This window comes from Diabrotica virgifera, chromosome 8 (assembly GCF_917563875.1).
Source record: "Diabrotica virgifera virgifera chromosome 8, PGI_DIABVI_V3a".
NCBI lineage: Eukaryota > Metazoa > Arthropoda > Insecta > Coleoptera > Chrysomelidae > Diabrotica > Diabrotica virgifera.
This window is the reverse complement of record NC_065450.1, coordinates 184689384-184706700: the sequence shown is the minus strand read 5'-3', so window position 1 is coordinate 184706700 and position 17317 is coordinate 184689384. Positions and strand designations below refer to the sequence as shown.

General features: G+C 32.0%; 1 protein-coding gene across 1 annotated transcript in view; it reads left to right on the top strand.

The window, feature by feature from the left end:
- The window catches only part of LOC114332608 (cadherin-99C), a 431877-nt gene that overhangs the window by 124166 nt on the left and 290394 nt on the right, over positions 1-17317 (top strand). Inside the window, exon 2 of the mRNA XM_050657985.1 lies at positions 2055-2133. Within this exon, the coding sequence (XP_050513942.1) occupies positions 2064-2133 (70 nt within the window). The 5' untranslated portion in view covers positions 2055-2063. The remainder of the gene's footprint in view (positions 1-2054; positions 2134-17317) is intronic.

Genomic DNA, 17317 nt, shown 5'->3' with positions numbered 1-17317 from the left:
TTTCCAAAATATGTTTTTTCAAACTTCGCTACTCACAACGCTTTTGACCCATTTTCCTTGTTACTTCGCAAACATTGTTCTGTAACTTTTTTCTACGCAGCTTTAGGTATATGCAATGGTACATTTTGTAGGAAGTAAAGTCAATTGCCTTTAAAATGGTCTATTGTAGAAGGCTGTGTGACTATCTTTAAGCAAGATATGGTTTTTGAAAATTGTATACTTTTAATGATTTTTGATATATTTTACGATTATTTTTAAATTTCTCATTATAACTTTTTTATTGTATATTTAGGTATATACATTGTGCAATAAATAAGAAAGCCTATTTTCTTTACTTTAAAATGGTGTATTGTAAAAAGTTCTAGGACTATCTTTAAACAAGATATGCGTTCTCAAAATGTGACATATACACATGCCACAGGCCACAGGTCCCACTAAGCTGGAACCATATGGAAACTTTTTTATTATTAACCTTATGAAAACAAATTATTCCTTATAAAATGCTCTGCATAATCTAAAACCTGAGATGCAATCATCAGATATAAAATTTTATCAATAGTTTACGAGGTATGTTAAAAAATATGAATTTTGCTCAAGAGTGAAGTACCTTTATATTTCACAATATCGAAAAGTGTTATTAAGAAAAGTTATTTGGAATTAAAAATTATGTTATAATATGCAACTATATTCTTCTAATTGAAAAAAATAAAAATATTTAAAATTTTTCTCAAGTCACGGATACCCTTAGATATTCTACGAATATCTTGTTTAAAAATAGTCCTAGAACTTTTTGCAATACACCATTTTAAAGTAAAGAAAATAACCTTTTTATTCCACAATGTATATACCTAAATCTACAAGAAAAAAAGTTATACTAAGAAATTTAAGCAATAATCATAAAAACTATCAAAAATCATTAAAAGTATAAAACCTTGAAAAAGCATAACTTGCTTGAAAAATAGTCGCACAACCTTATACAATAGACCATTTTAAAGGTAATTGACTTCTATTTCTACTAAATGTACCATTATATATACCTAGAAATGCGTAGAAAAAAGTTACAGAACAATGCTTGCGAAATAATGGGGAAAATGGCACTAAAAATGCTATGAGCGGCGAACTTTGAAAAATCCTATTTCGGAAAATATAAATCCTAGTGACTTCTACTAAACGTCATTTTAAAGAGAAAGGACTGAAGTTATTTTTCGCTAAAGCAATACCTATACCTATATCCCTTAGGAAAAAAGTTGTGGCAAAAAACAAAATTGCTTTCTTTGGTGTTTTTTTTTCTTGCTTTTCTTTTGAATATATTTTTGTAAAAAAAATATTTTTGACTCTAAAATGTGATATTTCGATAGTAAATTTAACTTGGAACAATTTTCCTGTAGACGTGTTTGTACCAAAAGTGCATAGAACTCACCCTAATTAGCACTCCGCAGTTTTTTTAAATATCCGTTGACCATATGAGACAATAAAATCTCATTAACGTTGTAGTTCCTTTTAGCTCTCTTATTTTAAACATAATCAATAGCCTACAACAACTCGTCTATTCCGAACTTTTTTACATTTTTAATCAGATCACTGCTCGGAGAACTCATCTTTATATCGAATGCGTATTTTTATATTACATAAACTGTCTCGATCCGATTAACATAAGGAGTGTTCAATGAGCCGTTACGTAGGAAATATTTATTAAGATATCGAATGATTAAAAATTATATGATGCAAGAATGAAATAAATTCTACTTTTTATAACATTCAGTTCACGTGTGCACCTGCCTTGGGTGTTGGTTGAAATGTGCATGAGCGAATGTTATTATTAAATATAGATACCCTTTATATAAGATGATTTTTCTTATTTACGGGTCAAGAAAGATTAAGCGTTCATTAAATAGACTTTTGACTGGCACTGTATAAAAATATATATATTATGTATCCATTATAAGTAGTCTAGAGTCCAGGGATTGAACACTAAATTATTCTTTTAAATTAATAAAATATTATAATGTTTAAAATTTAACTGTTGATGCTAATCAAATTCTTTTTTATTGCAGATCCTTCGAATGGCGTCCGTTCTAAGGATAGCATATTCGATTTGTCTATTACTTTACCTGCCAAAGATTGAAGCTCAAGGTAAGCTTTTTTGTATAAAATTTGTGTAATCTTTCTACGCTAATTAGTTTTTAACGTTATTTTATGCACATTGTACAAAAAATTGTTATATTACATTTTAAATTTAAATTTTAAATTAACGGAATTGAATAAAAAACGGACATATTCTTCGTTCAATGCTGAATTTTCTATATCGGCTCATTATCTTGTCTTCCAGTCTTTTTCCTAATGTTTTCATTAATAATGTGATTTTTAGTGTCTAATTATATAAAAACATATGAAATTTGTGAATGTTGACACGTTCACACATACCTTTTTTTGTTGGTTTTCTCGCCTTGGTACACATACCTACCTATAAAACAACATTTAATTTACAAGATTCATTCTATGTAAACCTGTCATCTTTTATTTTTTTCACAAACTTCTCCTTCGTCCCATGGATTAGGTATTTGCTGCATCAAACTGCACTCCATCTTTTCAAGAGGTGTTATATACTTCTTCGTTTCGGTTTGTAAGCTTTTTAGTACTAGTTTAGTGAGTCGATTTTGGCCATTCTGTTTTGTACTTGGAACATCTTCTCACTTCGCTTACTACACGTTATATAAAAGAGAAGCATATAAAAGAGGAGATCAAAAGAAATGTCCGGCAGGGTTTTACCTCATCCCCACTCCTATTCAATATTTATTCCGAGGAAATATTTAAAAAAATATATGGAAAATGCAAATGAAGGCATAAAAATAAACGGTGAGTTAACCAACAATATAAGATATACCGATGACACAGTGATCCTTGTCAGTAGTATAGATGAATTACAACAGGTAATGGAAAGGGTTAATTCAAATAGTGATGAACACGGCCTGAGCCTCAACTTCAAGAAGACAAAATGGATGCTGATAAGCAAAAAGCAACAACCTGCTCGACAGTTACGGATAAACAACATACTAATTGACCATGTAGAATCTTATGTATACCTTGGCACGAACGTATGTGCAAAATGGGAACAGGTCACAGAAATTAAGACGAGAATAGAACGAGCTAAAGTAGCATTTAGCAATATGAAAAAGCTACTCGTAAGCAAAGATTTACCTCTTTCCCTAAAACTACGTCTAATTAAATGCTATATTTTTCCAATCTTACTATATGGTGTGGAAGCCTGGACGCTGACAGAGACGCTCACGAAGAAACCAGAAGCATTCGAGATTTGGGTGTACCGACGCATTCTTCGTATATTCTGGACCGAACATGTCACCAACATCCCAGGCAACCAAATAACGCTTACAAAAACGTTGAAAAGACGTCATAATTATCACCAAACCACGTCAGTTTGTCACGTTTTTTCGACGTCGAAAGTCACGTGAATATGGCCCACCATAACTGACGTCATTTTTATCACGTTTTAAATAGGTGATATAAAAAACGTAGTTTTTATGTCGTTTTTTTTAGATTATTTTTCATTTTATGGTTTTAAAAATACATAATAATAATTATTCGTATGGGTATTGTTGGTATTGCAATTGCAGTGCTTCATTTATCTGTTTTAAATTTAGCTTATAGGCTAAGGTATACTTACTGTGTCCAAACTGAAACAACATATAAACTAATAAATAATTTATTAACAAATTAATTTAATTAAACTCGATAACACATAATTAGTTCATTAACAGAAAATATTCACCAAAACAAAACACATAACCTCAAACCGTTTTCGAGAAGAATCATTGCATTAAACTAACTCACTACTCACTTGAGAAAAGCGAATAAAAATCTCTTATTTAACACGTTTCTTCAACTAAATATCTAAATGAAAAGTCCTTTTTTACCACACAAAGCACATAAACAATAAATGAAAAATTTCTTATGACAATTTAAACGTTAATATACAACATTACATTATAAGCATTAACCCGTTAAGCTCCTCCCATTTTTGTGACGTCAGACTTGGGCTGTCTGAATGAAAGCGTATTTTAACGACATTAATCTTACGTATTTAAAATCATCTACAAAAGACGTTTATACGACGTAATGTTCAAACACGTGTATATATTCAACCAAAAGCTGACGTTTCCTCGACGTTATTGACGTCACTTGGTTGCCTGGGTTAGAGGTAATCCACATAATTGGAGAAGAGAAAGAAATCGTGAGCACAATTAAACAAAGAAACTTGAATATCCAGACTACATATTGAGAACGATAAGTACCGTCTACTGCAATTGATTGTCCAAGGGAAAATAGACAGTAAGCGAAGGCCAGGCAGGAGAAGACACCCCAAAATCTGGGGAAGTGGTTCGGGCTCACATCAGTCGAACTATTCAGAAGTGCCGCAAGCAAAATCAGAATTGCCCAGGGTCGTAAGTACGATTTAGGGGCAAACTTGATCTGGGGGGCCCCTACAGGGGGGGTCTGGTGGAAATTGATCTTTACCCCACAGCGGAAAGGGGGCGATCCGGAAAAATTTCTGATACTTAACCCCTTGGAAACGCATTTTATTGCATTCAATGACTGAAGTTTCTTGTACATGTTGCTATTTTAGTTGACCAACACAAAAATATTTTGAAATCATCTTATTTTAAGCTTACGTATTTTGCAAGTAGTTACCATCAAAATAACATCTTTTCATACAAGATCACTCAGTAGGGATGGGAAAAACCTACCGGTTTAAACCTAAAACCGGTTTTTTTACATCGCAATAACCGGTTTTACCGGTTGTTTTTTTTGTCCCGGTTATAACTGGTTTTTTCTTTTTAAAGTAAAAACCGGTTATTAGGTTTTTACGGTGATTAGGATTAGGTTAGGTATTATTTTGGATCCCAATCATAATTATTATTCTCAAGTAATTATTCCAAACAAAACCATAATTCAAATTTTATTTTATTTTATAAATACAGAATCAAACTGAAAGTGCAATCACACATCAGCCAGAAACAATTATTAAGTTTTATTATAATATTTCCTTGAAAAGGTATTTAGAGCAGTAAGGATCTGTTTTTAGGCGGATGTGAGAGGTGGCATTCAGATTTTTGCGGATAAAGTTAGGTTATAACCTCATTAATAATATTTGATTTATGCTCCTTCTCAAATATGCCCGGAACATTAATAAAAAAAATTAAATATTTAAAAATTTCAAAAAATTTCGTTTTTTTTTTTCTATTTTTTTGCTTATAACTTTAAAACGATTCATTTTGGAACAAAGTCGTATCGGAAAAAAATAAAGATAATTAAATTTTCTATTAGATGCGATTGGTTAAAAATGTCTTAATTTATCACCCTTGTTGGAAAATAGCAATAAATATAAAATAAGGGGGCAAAACAAGCCTGTCATTATTCAATGATTTTTCATCGCTTAGGTTACACTTGGAACCTTCCTAATACGCTTAGAAAATTTTTGTAATGTGCTAAACCGTACACCAAATTTCATTAAAATTGACTTACTAGATTTTCAATAATAATCTTGGAATCTAAACTTTTTTTAAAAAATTAAAATTTTTTAAAATCTTGCACAACAAAAACTAGAACATACAAAGATTTGTCAATTTTTTTACATATAAAGAAGCACTCCACCTATCTAATGCTCTTTACAGAATTGAAATCGGATTATGTAAGCAGCCTCAACAATGTTTTAAAGTTATAAACAATTTTTTGGCTTATAAACAAATTAGTCCTGTGGCCAGGAGGGGGTGCTACGGGCTCCTTTATTTAGATGGACTTACCCAAGATTTTTATGTATTTTTTGACCCGTAGAACACGATTTTTTTGGGTAACAGTTGATCCGGATGTCGATAAGATTGTTATAAACAAAGAACTTGAGGAATTACATAACATCGATTTTTCGCAAATAAAACATTTTTTTGTATTTCTTGGGTAATTCTAAGCAAAAAATGTTCTTACAAGTTTTTTCGTACGATGCATAGTTTTCCAGATAAACGCAGTGGAACTTTCAAAAATTCGAAAAATTGCAATTTTTGAACGCGAATAACTTTTGATTAAAAAATAAAATAGCAATTCTGCTGACAGCATTTGAAAGTTTAAGTCAAATTATACCGATTTTAATTATTTGCTTTGCTAACAATTAATTTTTTTATTATTGAACAAAGCTATTTGTTTATTAGCCAAAAAATTGTTTATCAGTTTAAAACATTGCTGAGGCCCCTTAAATAATCCGATTTTATTTCTGTAAAGTGTATTAGATAGGTAGAGTACCTCTTTATATGTAAAAAAATTAGACAACTTCTAAATAGTCCACTTTTTGTTCAGAAAGATTTTAAAAAATTTTAACTTTTTTAAAAACATTTAGATTGCAAATTTATTATGCAAAATCTATTAGGTCAATTTTAATGAAATTTGGTACACGGTTTAAGTATATTACAAAGAATTTCCTAAGCGAATTACTAAGGTTCTAAGTGCCACCAAAGTGGTTAAAAACATTGAATAACAACAGGCGTATTTTGCCCCCTTATTTTGTATTTATTGCTATATTGCAGAAAAGGTAATACGTTAAGACATTTTTGACCAGTCGTATATCATACAAAATTAAATTATCTTTATTATATTTCTTTACGACTTTGTTCCAAAACGAATCGTTTTAAAGTTATAAGCAAAGAAATCAGAAAAAAATCGACGTTTTTCGACATTTTTAAATATATTAATTTTTTTATTAATGTTCCGGGCATATTTGAGAAGGAGCATAAGTCAATTATTATTACTGAAGGTGTCACCTAACTTTATCTGCAAAAATCCGAATGCCACCTCTCACATCCAAAAATAGACGTTTTATCACAGATCCTTACTGGTCTAATTTGTAATCATAATATTTACATAAGAAGTGATCTGGTTGAATTAGACACAAACATCATCTATTTTTCACACTTAACTCTTGACATTGAAAGTGGGTGAATAATTTTGTCTGATTACCAAAAATAATGCTCTGACTATGAATATCGAATTACTGATTACGAATACGATCCCAAAAGAATTTCCCTACATTTTCAAAACGATACACCCATACAGGAAGTATTAAATGAGTTAAAATGTACCTATTCTACAAATATACAAACGTGTTAAAAGTAATACATTATGATAATTGTTTTTTTGATGGTAGTAAAAATAAAAGATAAATTGCATTATCCAACTTATAGATCTGGATCCCGCGTATGAAAAAAATGTTGATTAATAGCAAGCTGAAAATTTGTTAATGCATAAAAGGTTAAAGCTTAAGGGTGTCTAGTCGGACAAACTTTGATATATGGGAACACTGGAACAGGGCCAGTTTTAATTGTGGAACAGGTTAAAAATTTGGAATGGACAGACCACGAAAACGGCACATTTATTTTGTCCGACAGAATAGACTTAAACTCTCCGAACAGAGATTAAACTCTCATGCAAAAATCAGACTGCTATTTATCACCAAATGGGCGTTTTAATGAGTGGAACATGTAGAATATGTCAAATGACAGAAATTATGACAGGTGATAAATAGCAGTCTGATTTTTGCATGAGAGTTTAATCTCTGTTCGGAGAGTTTAAGTCTATTCTGTCGGACAAAATAAATGTGCCGTTTTCGTGGTCTGACCGTTCCAAATTTTTAACCTCTTCCACAATTAAAACTTCCCCTGTTCCAGTGTTCCCATATATCAAAGTTTATCCGACTAGACACCCTTAAGCTATTAACAAATTTTCAGCTTGCCATTAATCAACTTTTTTTCATAAGTGGAATCCAGACCTTTTATTTTTAAGTAAAATATTTATGTTGATATTATTTTTTTAAATCCCATTTCAAGGAGTCTGGGATAATAATAATAGAAAAATAATAAATAAATATATTAACTAATAGAATAAAATGGTTTTATTAAAAATTGTGTTTTATTTATATTGATATTGATGTTCTTTCGATAGTACTAACTTTGATCATATTGCTATCGAGTCGAATGGAGTATGGCAAACTAAAGTGCATTGTAAATGTAACTTTGTAACCTATTGGATTAAAAAAACCGAAAACCGGTTTTTCCAAAAACCGTTTTTTTTTTGGCCGGTTATAACCGCCAGGTTAAACTGTAAGCAAAAAAACCGGTATAACCGAAAACCGGTGTTTTGTCAAAAACAGACATCCCTATCACTCAGTCCGGCGTGACAGCCGAGAATTTAAGCAACTGTAGTGTGAGCTAAACGCACTCAGTGAATTTGGTCGTGGTCAGCGTACTGGCACAGCATAATAAATCTAACAGCAAGGACACTCTTCGATGCCGCCTTTGAAGTTGAAAAGTACAGAGTCGCCATTTTGCGAGGCATTAACTCAGATCCGTGTTGGCTCCATCGCGAGGTTTAGTTCAGGCCTCAGGGGCCCCTCTTCTGTTTCACTTGCATTTTAGTCGAAAAGACTAATTTCCTCAGTGAAAAAGTAAAACTTTATGTTGAGGTCTAGAGTGCTCCTGTAAGGTCTTTTGAGAATTGTGTAAAATATTTCGTTGGGATCGGCTTTTAAAATATATATTTTTATTTTCCTCGTTAAAATCTATGCACGGCCAGCCAAACGGGAGCCCCTGCGGGCCCCCCTTGGCCGGGGGCCGCGGGGCACGCCCCGGTTGCCCCAATGGTAGTTACGGCCCTGGAATTGCTATGTTAATAGTTAACCTTCGTAATGGACAGGACACTTGAAGAAGAAGACACATTATATTTTCTCATCGATCGAGTAGATATTTCATTCTTGTCTTATTTCTTCATTTCTATTTTAAGAGATTTTATGTATCTGACTATATTTCCTTTCTTTAATTCTTCTTCAATAATTTCGGCATTTGTTTTCATTCGTATTTCTCCTTCCCTTGTTACATTGGAACCCAGTATTGTTCTCATCATTTTTCTTTCAAATTTCAGAAGGCTATCTTCCACTTTCTTTTTAATCGTCGTTGTTTTTATCTCATATGTAACAACAGGTCTTATTAAGGTCTTATACAGTGTGTCAATTTTAAAACTTACAATGGCTATATCTCACGAACAAAAGCTGAAAACGAAAAATGCTTGAAACCGTTTCTGGGATAGTAAGGGGGAACTAAAATGACATGAAAGAGAACTCACCCCCATCAACCCTCTAGGCCCCACCCACCACAACCAAAAAAGTTTAAATTGCAAACCCCTGCGTGTGATACATCACTGAAAAGGCTATAAAAATGCTATCCAATGGTATAAATAATAATTATACAGGGTGAAGCAATAATTGTGAAACTTTGGCTTAAATGAAAAATTTAATGAGGTTTTGTTGAACTACAAAGTTGATAAAAATGTCAATTAAGTAAATGTTTAAAGTGGGTTCCGTTGTTTTGTAAACAATAATACAGTCTATTTTCAAATTCTGCACGAAATTTGACAAATGTTTTTCTGGTAATAGGGCGTAATGCTTGAGTAATTATTTCTCGCAATTTCCCAAGTGACGCAAGTTAAGTTTTATAAACAACTGATTTAAGGCAAAAATGGCAAATTAAGTTTTAATTAACAAAAAAAGTACGAGCGGACACTTACCATTTAAAATAATAGTCCGGGAGATAGCATTACAAATACAAAAGTCATAGTAAGCCAGCTGATATTAACACCCTGTATAATCATTATTTATACCATTGGATAGTACTTTTATAGTAGGATAGTATATTACTTTTTTCTATGGGGTTACCCTAAATCAGTTGTTTATAAAACTCAACTTGCTTCATTTGGGGAATTGCGAGAAAGGATTACTCAAGCATGTCGCCCTATTACTAGAACATTTGCTAAATTTCGTGCAGAATTTGAAAAAAGGCTGTATTATTGTTTACCAAACAACGGAATTTACATTAAGTATTTACTTAATTGATATTTTTAATAAATTTGTAATTCAACAAAACCTTATTAAATTTTTCATTTAAGCCAAAGTTTCACAATTATTGCTTCACCCTGTATAATTATTATTTATACCATTGAATAGCATTTTTTATAGCCTTTTCAATGATGTATCACAAGTAGGGGTTTGCAATTTAAACTTTTTTGGTTGTGATGGGTGGGGCCTAGGGGGTTGATGGGAGTGAGTTCTCTTTCATGTCATTTTAGTTCCCCCTTATTATCCTAGAAACGGTTTCAAGCATTTTTCGATATCAGCTTTTGTTCGTGAGATATAGCCATTGTAAGTTTTAAAATTGACACACTGTATAGGTTCATCTTTGTTATCTTACTAAGAGTCTAGTTGAACTACTAGTTGAAGTTAAAAATGTTTTTGTTTGCAAATTTTGTCTTCTTTGATCTCTTTAGAAGTTGTTTCGTTAAAACTGATCTTTGCTGTGGTGTTCTTTAGGCTCACTGTTAGCATATATCTTAATTTTTCTGGGTTTCCAAGATCCTTTAGCTCCTCCATCATTTTCGTCCAATTGATTAATATTAAAAGCGCTTTTGAACTCTATGAATATTAGGTGCATTTCTTTCTCGTATTCTCTCAAGTTTTGAATTATTTGCTCCACTGTACTATGTATGGAATTAATTGTCGATCTCCCCGATCTGAGCCCGTTCTGGTATTCTTCTAATATTCGTTCAACGCATGATTTAAGTCCCATGTCTAGAATGTTTGCTACAATAATTTTATATGTGGTATTTAATAAGGCTATTGCTCTGTAATTCTCGCACTTCTCCCGAAAGAATAAAAAAGAATTCTCATGGAAGAGATAATATGGATTTAAAAAATAGTGTTATCCTGTGCTTGTGTAATTATTTGTCTATTTTTATCTTTTATCTGACTACTCTCAACCATATTCGATTACTTTTTCAGCTTCTATCATACATGTGTATTAGAAAAGTAGCCATTTTTTGATATAGGTACTATGTAGTTACCATTAATCGTTGGTATAACTCAATGTTTACCGTGAATATTCAGTCTGTGGTAAATTTAATTCGTTCCGCTCTGTTCCGTCATGGTAATCTAGTCGTTTCATATTTTTGTTCAATATGCAGTCATTTATAATTTCAATTTTGCACGTACTTCTGATGTTTTCTCTTTTTATCTTAAAAACTAACGTTTTTAAAACATACTATTGCGCTTGTTTATACTCCATTGCATAATCAATTGTTCTAAAGATTAGTTCGTGAAAAGAAACAAAACATAATCTGTGCAAACAGGAAACATCTAGTCTCCGCTAAAAGTATGCTACAAGTTTTTATTATAGGCGAGACTCATTCAACTTGCAACAGCCGATTCCTTCTTTCATTAAACAGAATCACAACACAACCACATTGGTATCACCAACCGTAACAATATACACATAGTTTCAAAAGTTATGCATCACCCCCGTATTCACGATTTTTACACTTTTATAAATCTATATCTTATCACATAATGATATTATGGGCATATTCGCACCTCCGCTCAAACAGTGTCATAAGTCAATAAAGCAAAGTATCGAGAAAAGGACGTTTAAAATGTGTGCTGAACTGTTCCGGTTTTAATTCAAAAACTGTTAAAATTAGTATAATAACTATTATATTTTAGTCAGTTACAAAGGTTTTTGAAGCTCTACAAAATAGTGTATTAATTCTGCTAAAAATATTAAAAAGAAATATTTTTTTAAGTTGTGACACTATGCAGATAAAATAACGAAAAATTTACGAAATATTATCTATCAAAAGTGGCTCTTGCAATACAGAATATACTATCATTATTATTATCTGGGACCCAGATTCTGGGTAATAGACTTATACTTTTTAATGATGTAACTTTAAATACAAGTAATAACATTGAACAAAAAATACCTATCTACTGCAAAAAGAAAGAAAAATAAGTGATAAATGTGTCACTTTTCACAAATTCGCAAATTTGTGAATAAATTAATCACATATACTGCCTTAACTCGACAAACGACGCTTTATGCACATTAGATGGACAAATGCCTTGCACAATTCGATATGTGACATTCTTTATGTTCGGTGCACCGTTGATTTGGTTACTCACATAATGATACTAGTGTCATCTAAAATACTTGAACTATAATATAAACGTAACACTTTTTGAGATAAGACTTTGTAGTTTTATTAAACTGTTGGTGCAATAAAACCTTTTTATTTTTTTTTTGGGTTGTGACACTATTTGAGCGGAGGTGCGATTTAATAGGCCTTTTTCATATAAAATACACATGTTTGATTTTTTATTTTAATTAAATACCTATTTAAGTTATCTGGTTTTGACAAGGTGTAAACATTTGAAATATTTATTCTAGTAATTTGTAAAAACGTTATTTATAATGAATCGTAATTTAATTTCTGAGTAACCGTATAATAATTATCGATTTAGTTGAAGAAGGCCATTCACAGCGGTTCGTTCCGGAAAGAGTGGGTGTTTCTCAACAGTGAAGTCTCACGAATATGAGGTTTCTGGAGAAAAATTCGATACAGAATAATACAGAATAGAGCTCGCTCTGGTAAACCCCTAGTTACCAATGAGCAAGAGAGTAGACATCAGAATTTCCATTCGGACAAATTCTTCTAGGTCTTTACCAGCCCTCCAAAGAGACTTCATTCATGCTACAGGAGTCAGAGTATCGTTGCCTACAATGCGAAGAAGAATTTTAGAGTCAGATTTGAGGAGTCGTCGACAAATAAGAGTTCCTCAGCTATAACCTAAACATATTTTGCACCGCCTCCAGTGGGCTCAAGACCAAATGCAGCTCCCTCAACAGTTTTGTAATTTTGTGCTTTTTCCACATGAGACCAAAATCTGTTTAAACAGTGATAGCCGACGAATTCGTGTTTGGCGAGAGCCAATAACAGCCAACAAGTAGCACATACTTCCTCTCGCTGGTTTCAACGTTATGTTTTGGACAGGTATTATGGTAGGTGGACGCACTACGGTATGGTAGGTGGACGTGGTTATTGAGTCGACTTATAACAGGGCAAATGTAGGGGAGAGCGGGTACAATTGTAACGCGGTACAAATGTAACATTGCTTCTAAACATCTTGTTTCTGGTCGACTAGAGCTGGCAGTGCTGCATGTGAGAAAGTATTTAGTGGTGTAATGTTGACCGTAGTTTGGCGATGTTAAGTGAGGGGGTTACGTTGTTAAACGAAAATATTGGTTTTTACGCCTGGCGAGTAAAATTAATTAAATTTTGTATTTTTTGGATAATCGCTCTAGTTTTAGAGTTATTGTTTAGAAAGGGTGGCATAAGAATTGAGTCATATTATACATTTACCAATACATTTATTAAATTGAGATTAGATTTCGTGATCTGTTATAAAATTCTGACAAACCATTGGCATGTCGTTGTGGTACAATTGTAACACTAGCAACGGGTACATTTGTAACGTGTATTTTTCATACCAGTATTATATTACATACCAGTATGTATATAATATACATACACATATAATGTATGTATCACTATGTATGTGTGAGTATATATAAATAAATATATACATAAATATATTTATTAATAATATATATGTATATATTATATTATAAATGTGTGTATCTGTTTCGGAAAACATTTTTGATTTATATGTTTGATTTTATTGCAAGTAGTAGTAAGTAGGTCTTTATATAATATTTAATTCTTTATTGGTTTACAAGACAGCTGTTTATAAATATTTATTTTGGGAATAAGTTGGATAAAATTCCATGATTTTGACATTGTTACATTTGTCCCCTTTATGTGTTACAATTGTACCTTGAATGGGTACAGATGTAACACTTGTTGTTAAGTTAAAATTATGCATTTTTCTAGTTACCTAATCAATAAAACTTACAAAATAAAATTGGAAATTGAAGTCAAATGTTCAACCTATAGTCCTCTATGTTTATATCCCACTTATATGGAACCCATACTTATATGGAACATCATACGAATTTTAGAACCTCATGAGAGATTATGGCGAGAAGCAGTGGGTGAAAATTTTGTATTTACGAATGTGCCTGCGATATGTCCAAACATGAACCCTATTGAACATGCATGGGATGTGCTCTCTGGAGCAATTCATGCCCGAAGAAATCCTCCCAGAACCCATCATGAACTTACAATTATCTGTACATAAGAAAGGGAAAATCTGCCACAGAAAACGATACCAAACACCTGGTGCCTGGTATCTACGTCATCTTCTGAAGTTTTATGAAAATTCGTTATAAAAATAGTTGAAATTTATTATCTCGTGCTTTTTGATGTTGCTGAACACAAATATTGTATCTAAAATGTTGTACGATGTACCGGGTGCCCGGTACCTACGTCATCTCCTCGAGTTTTATGAAAATTTGTTATGAAAATATTTGAAATTTATTATCTAGGGTTTTTTGAGCTCGCTGAACACAAATATTGCTTCGGCGATGCTGTATAATGTATTTGGTGCCCGGTATATACGTCATCTCCTGGAGTTTTATGAAAATTCGTTATAAAAATAGTTAAAATTTATTATCTCGGGGTTTTGGAAGTCGCTGAATACGAATATTGCATCGAAGATGGTGTACGAGGTACCTGGTGCCCGGTATTTACGTCGTCTCCTAGAGTTTTACGCAAATTTGTTATAAAATTCAAGAGTGAGTAACAATAACAGTAAGTTATTTTAAATTACAGTGCGAATTATGAGAAAAAAAATGCGATTTTTTTTTAAATTTATTAATATTTTTTTAGATATAAAGATGTCAGAATCTCAAGTATATGATTAAAATTCTCAGAAACCTTAAAACATTCGGAATAATAAGTTTCAACAAATTTTATTGCAAATTTTTATAAAATTACCGGAGACGACTTAGATACAGGGCACCAGGTACATTGTACAGTATCTTCGATGCAATATTCGTGTTCAGTGACCTCAAAAACTTCGGGATTCAATTATTTTCATAATGAATTTCCATAAAAATTCAGGATAATACGTCCTTACCGGGATACCGGGTAAGGCACCTCTTACAGGTTTGCCGGTCCGATATTCCTGTCCAGCGATCTCAAAAACTTCCCGAGTATGAAAATTGAATTCATTTCCATGATTAGTTTCCGAGTTGTGAATTTTTATTTTTTGAATGAACTTTGGAAAATCGATTTTCCTCCAACAACAATGCAATTTTCATTTGTCAATCATTCCAAGTATTCAAAAATTTTCCTGAAGCTCTCCCGAATCGAATGCAAAAGGATTCATAAGGATCCGTCTTATTATTTTAACCTTTCTCAACTAACATAGGTTTTCAAGGGGACTTCTGCGTCTATTTTTAGTATATTGAATATGCGGATAAAATTTCTCTAACTGCAAAAAAGGGGACATTTACAGCAGAAGTATAACGAAAAATAGCCGAAGAAGTGACAGTTTTGCCTTCACAACGCGAGTTTACTCTGAAACACGCCCATTAATGGCATCCAAAGTTGAAAACATCAAAAAAATGCTCAGATTCATCGACGATGGCAATATCCCATTTTGGAGGGAAATCACAGAATGGCCTACTGTTCAACAAGTTGATAATTAATACTATGGGCTATTTTCTATTCCTTTCTTTATGTTACATGTTGATAATGGCAAATAAAGGTGTTTTCTGGCAAGTAGTGTTTATCTAATTGAATTATTCCTAATAATTTTTATTTTTATTACAGTTAACTGCAAAAAGGGGACTTCTACACAACATTGAAATGTGAATATTTTACAATTATAATTAAAATTATTTACCACTTATTTACATAATTATGTATACAGCTATATTGAACATGTATACCAAGTTTTCCGTTTCTAAGGGATTTGGTTACATAATTATTTAGTTTTTACCTTCTCCTGTAAAATTTGCTTTTATGCAGATGTCCCCTTTTTGCAGTTAGCAATTCAATTGTATAATTAGTTGACACTGAAGACTCAATCTTCAACACTAAAAACAGGCATCTAAATCAGGCAGCTACTGATGGCGGCGAAGATTCATAACGAACGATTTGGATATAATCGTAAAATCTCTAACTGGTCGGTCTCACAGACCCAATGTTAGTCACGGAAGGTTAAAAAAGTTAGAGGTTTAGGCGATTTTAGTACACTATTTCCTCGCCTGTAACAGTTTTTCTGACAATAGTTACTAATAGCGATTATTTAATTCATAGGAGATTCTGACCAATAGAAAGCTACAGAAATCTGAATTAAATCGATAATTTTTGATAATTGCCCGTCGTTAAGTATATTACGTCAGATTCCCTTCGTTGCTACGAAAAAATACATTCAGTGACATTAATGACAATTAATGTTTTAAAAATTATAAAAGTGATGACTTTCAATCGTCAAATATTTATAAAAACTTTGTGTTTAATTGTACTAATTTGTACTTACATAAATAAATTACAATAAAATTTTGGTTTTGAACAGTTTTATTCATGAAATAATCGCAACAAATTGCACTCGAACTCTAAAATTAATATAGAATTTTTGCCCTCGTGACACTTTGACATAATTTCATTAAAACTGTCAAATTAAAATTGTCAAAGTGTCACTCGGGAAAAATTCAATTAGTCCAGAAAGCCACTGCGCATCCGCTAGGAAAAATATTCTAATTCGGATTTTTTGCACAATCTTACTCAAAAAGGACTCCTTTTAACAAATTTTCATGTTGCCAGGACCAAAAGGTGGTCAAAAATTTTTTAAACGTTTTTTTTTTGTTTTTATTATAAAATTATTTTTTTTGCATGGAAAAAAGTTTTTTTAGGTTTTTTGGATCATTCCAAACAGAAAAGGTCTTTAGTGACTTTTCTCTAAAAATGATAGTTTTTGACATATAAGCGATTAAAAATTGAAAAATTGCGAAATCGGCCATTTTTAACCCTCAAAAACTATGTGAAAAACTGAAAATTTAAATGTTGCCACGGTAGGTAGATATTCTTTAAACATCGATTGATGAAATCCCGAAGAGTTTTTTGCAATACAATATTCAAAACTCCTTTGTTTTTTAATTGCTAATCAAGTGTGCGCGACACTATTTTCCACTGACAGTATGGTGCAAATGAAAGGAATAAATTCGTTATTTCGTAAACCGGCGTATTTAAGAAAAAATCCTGAAACAGGTCGATTTTAATTTTTAAGTTATGATATTGTGGCATATATGGTATACTAGTGACGTCATCCATCTGGACGTGATGACGTAATCGATGATTTTTTTAAATGAGAATAGGGGTCATGTGCCAGTTCATTTGAAAGGTTCTTCAATTCTCTATTCAGTAATATAAACATTTACATAATTATTTATACAGGGTGTCCAAAAAATTT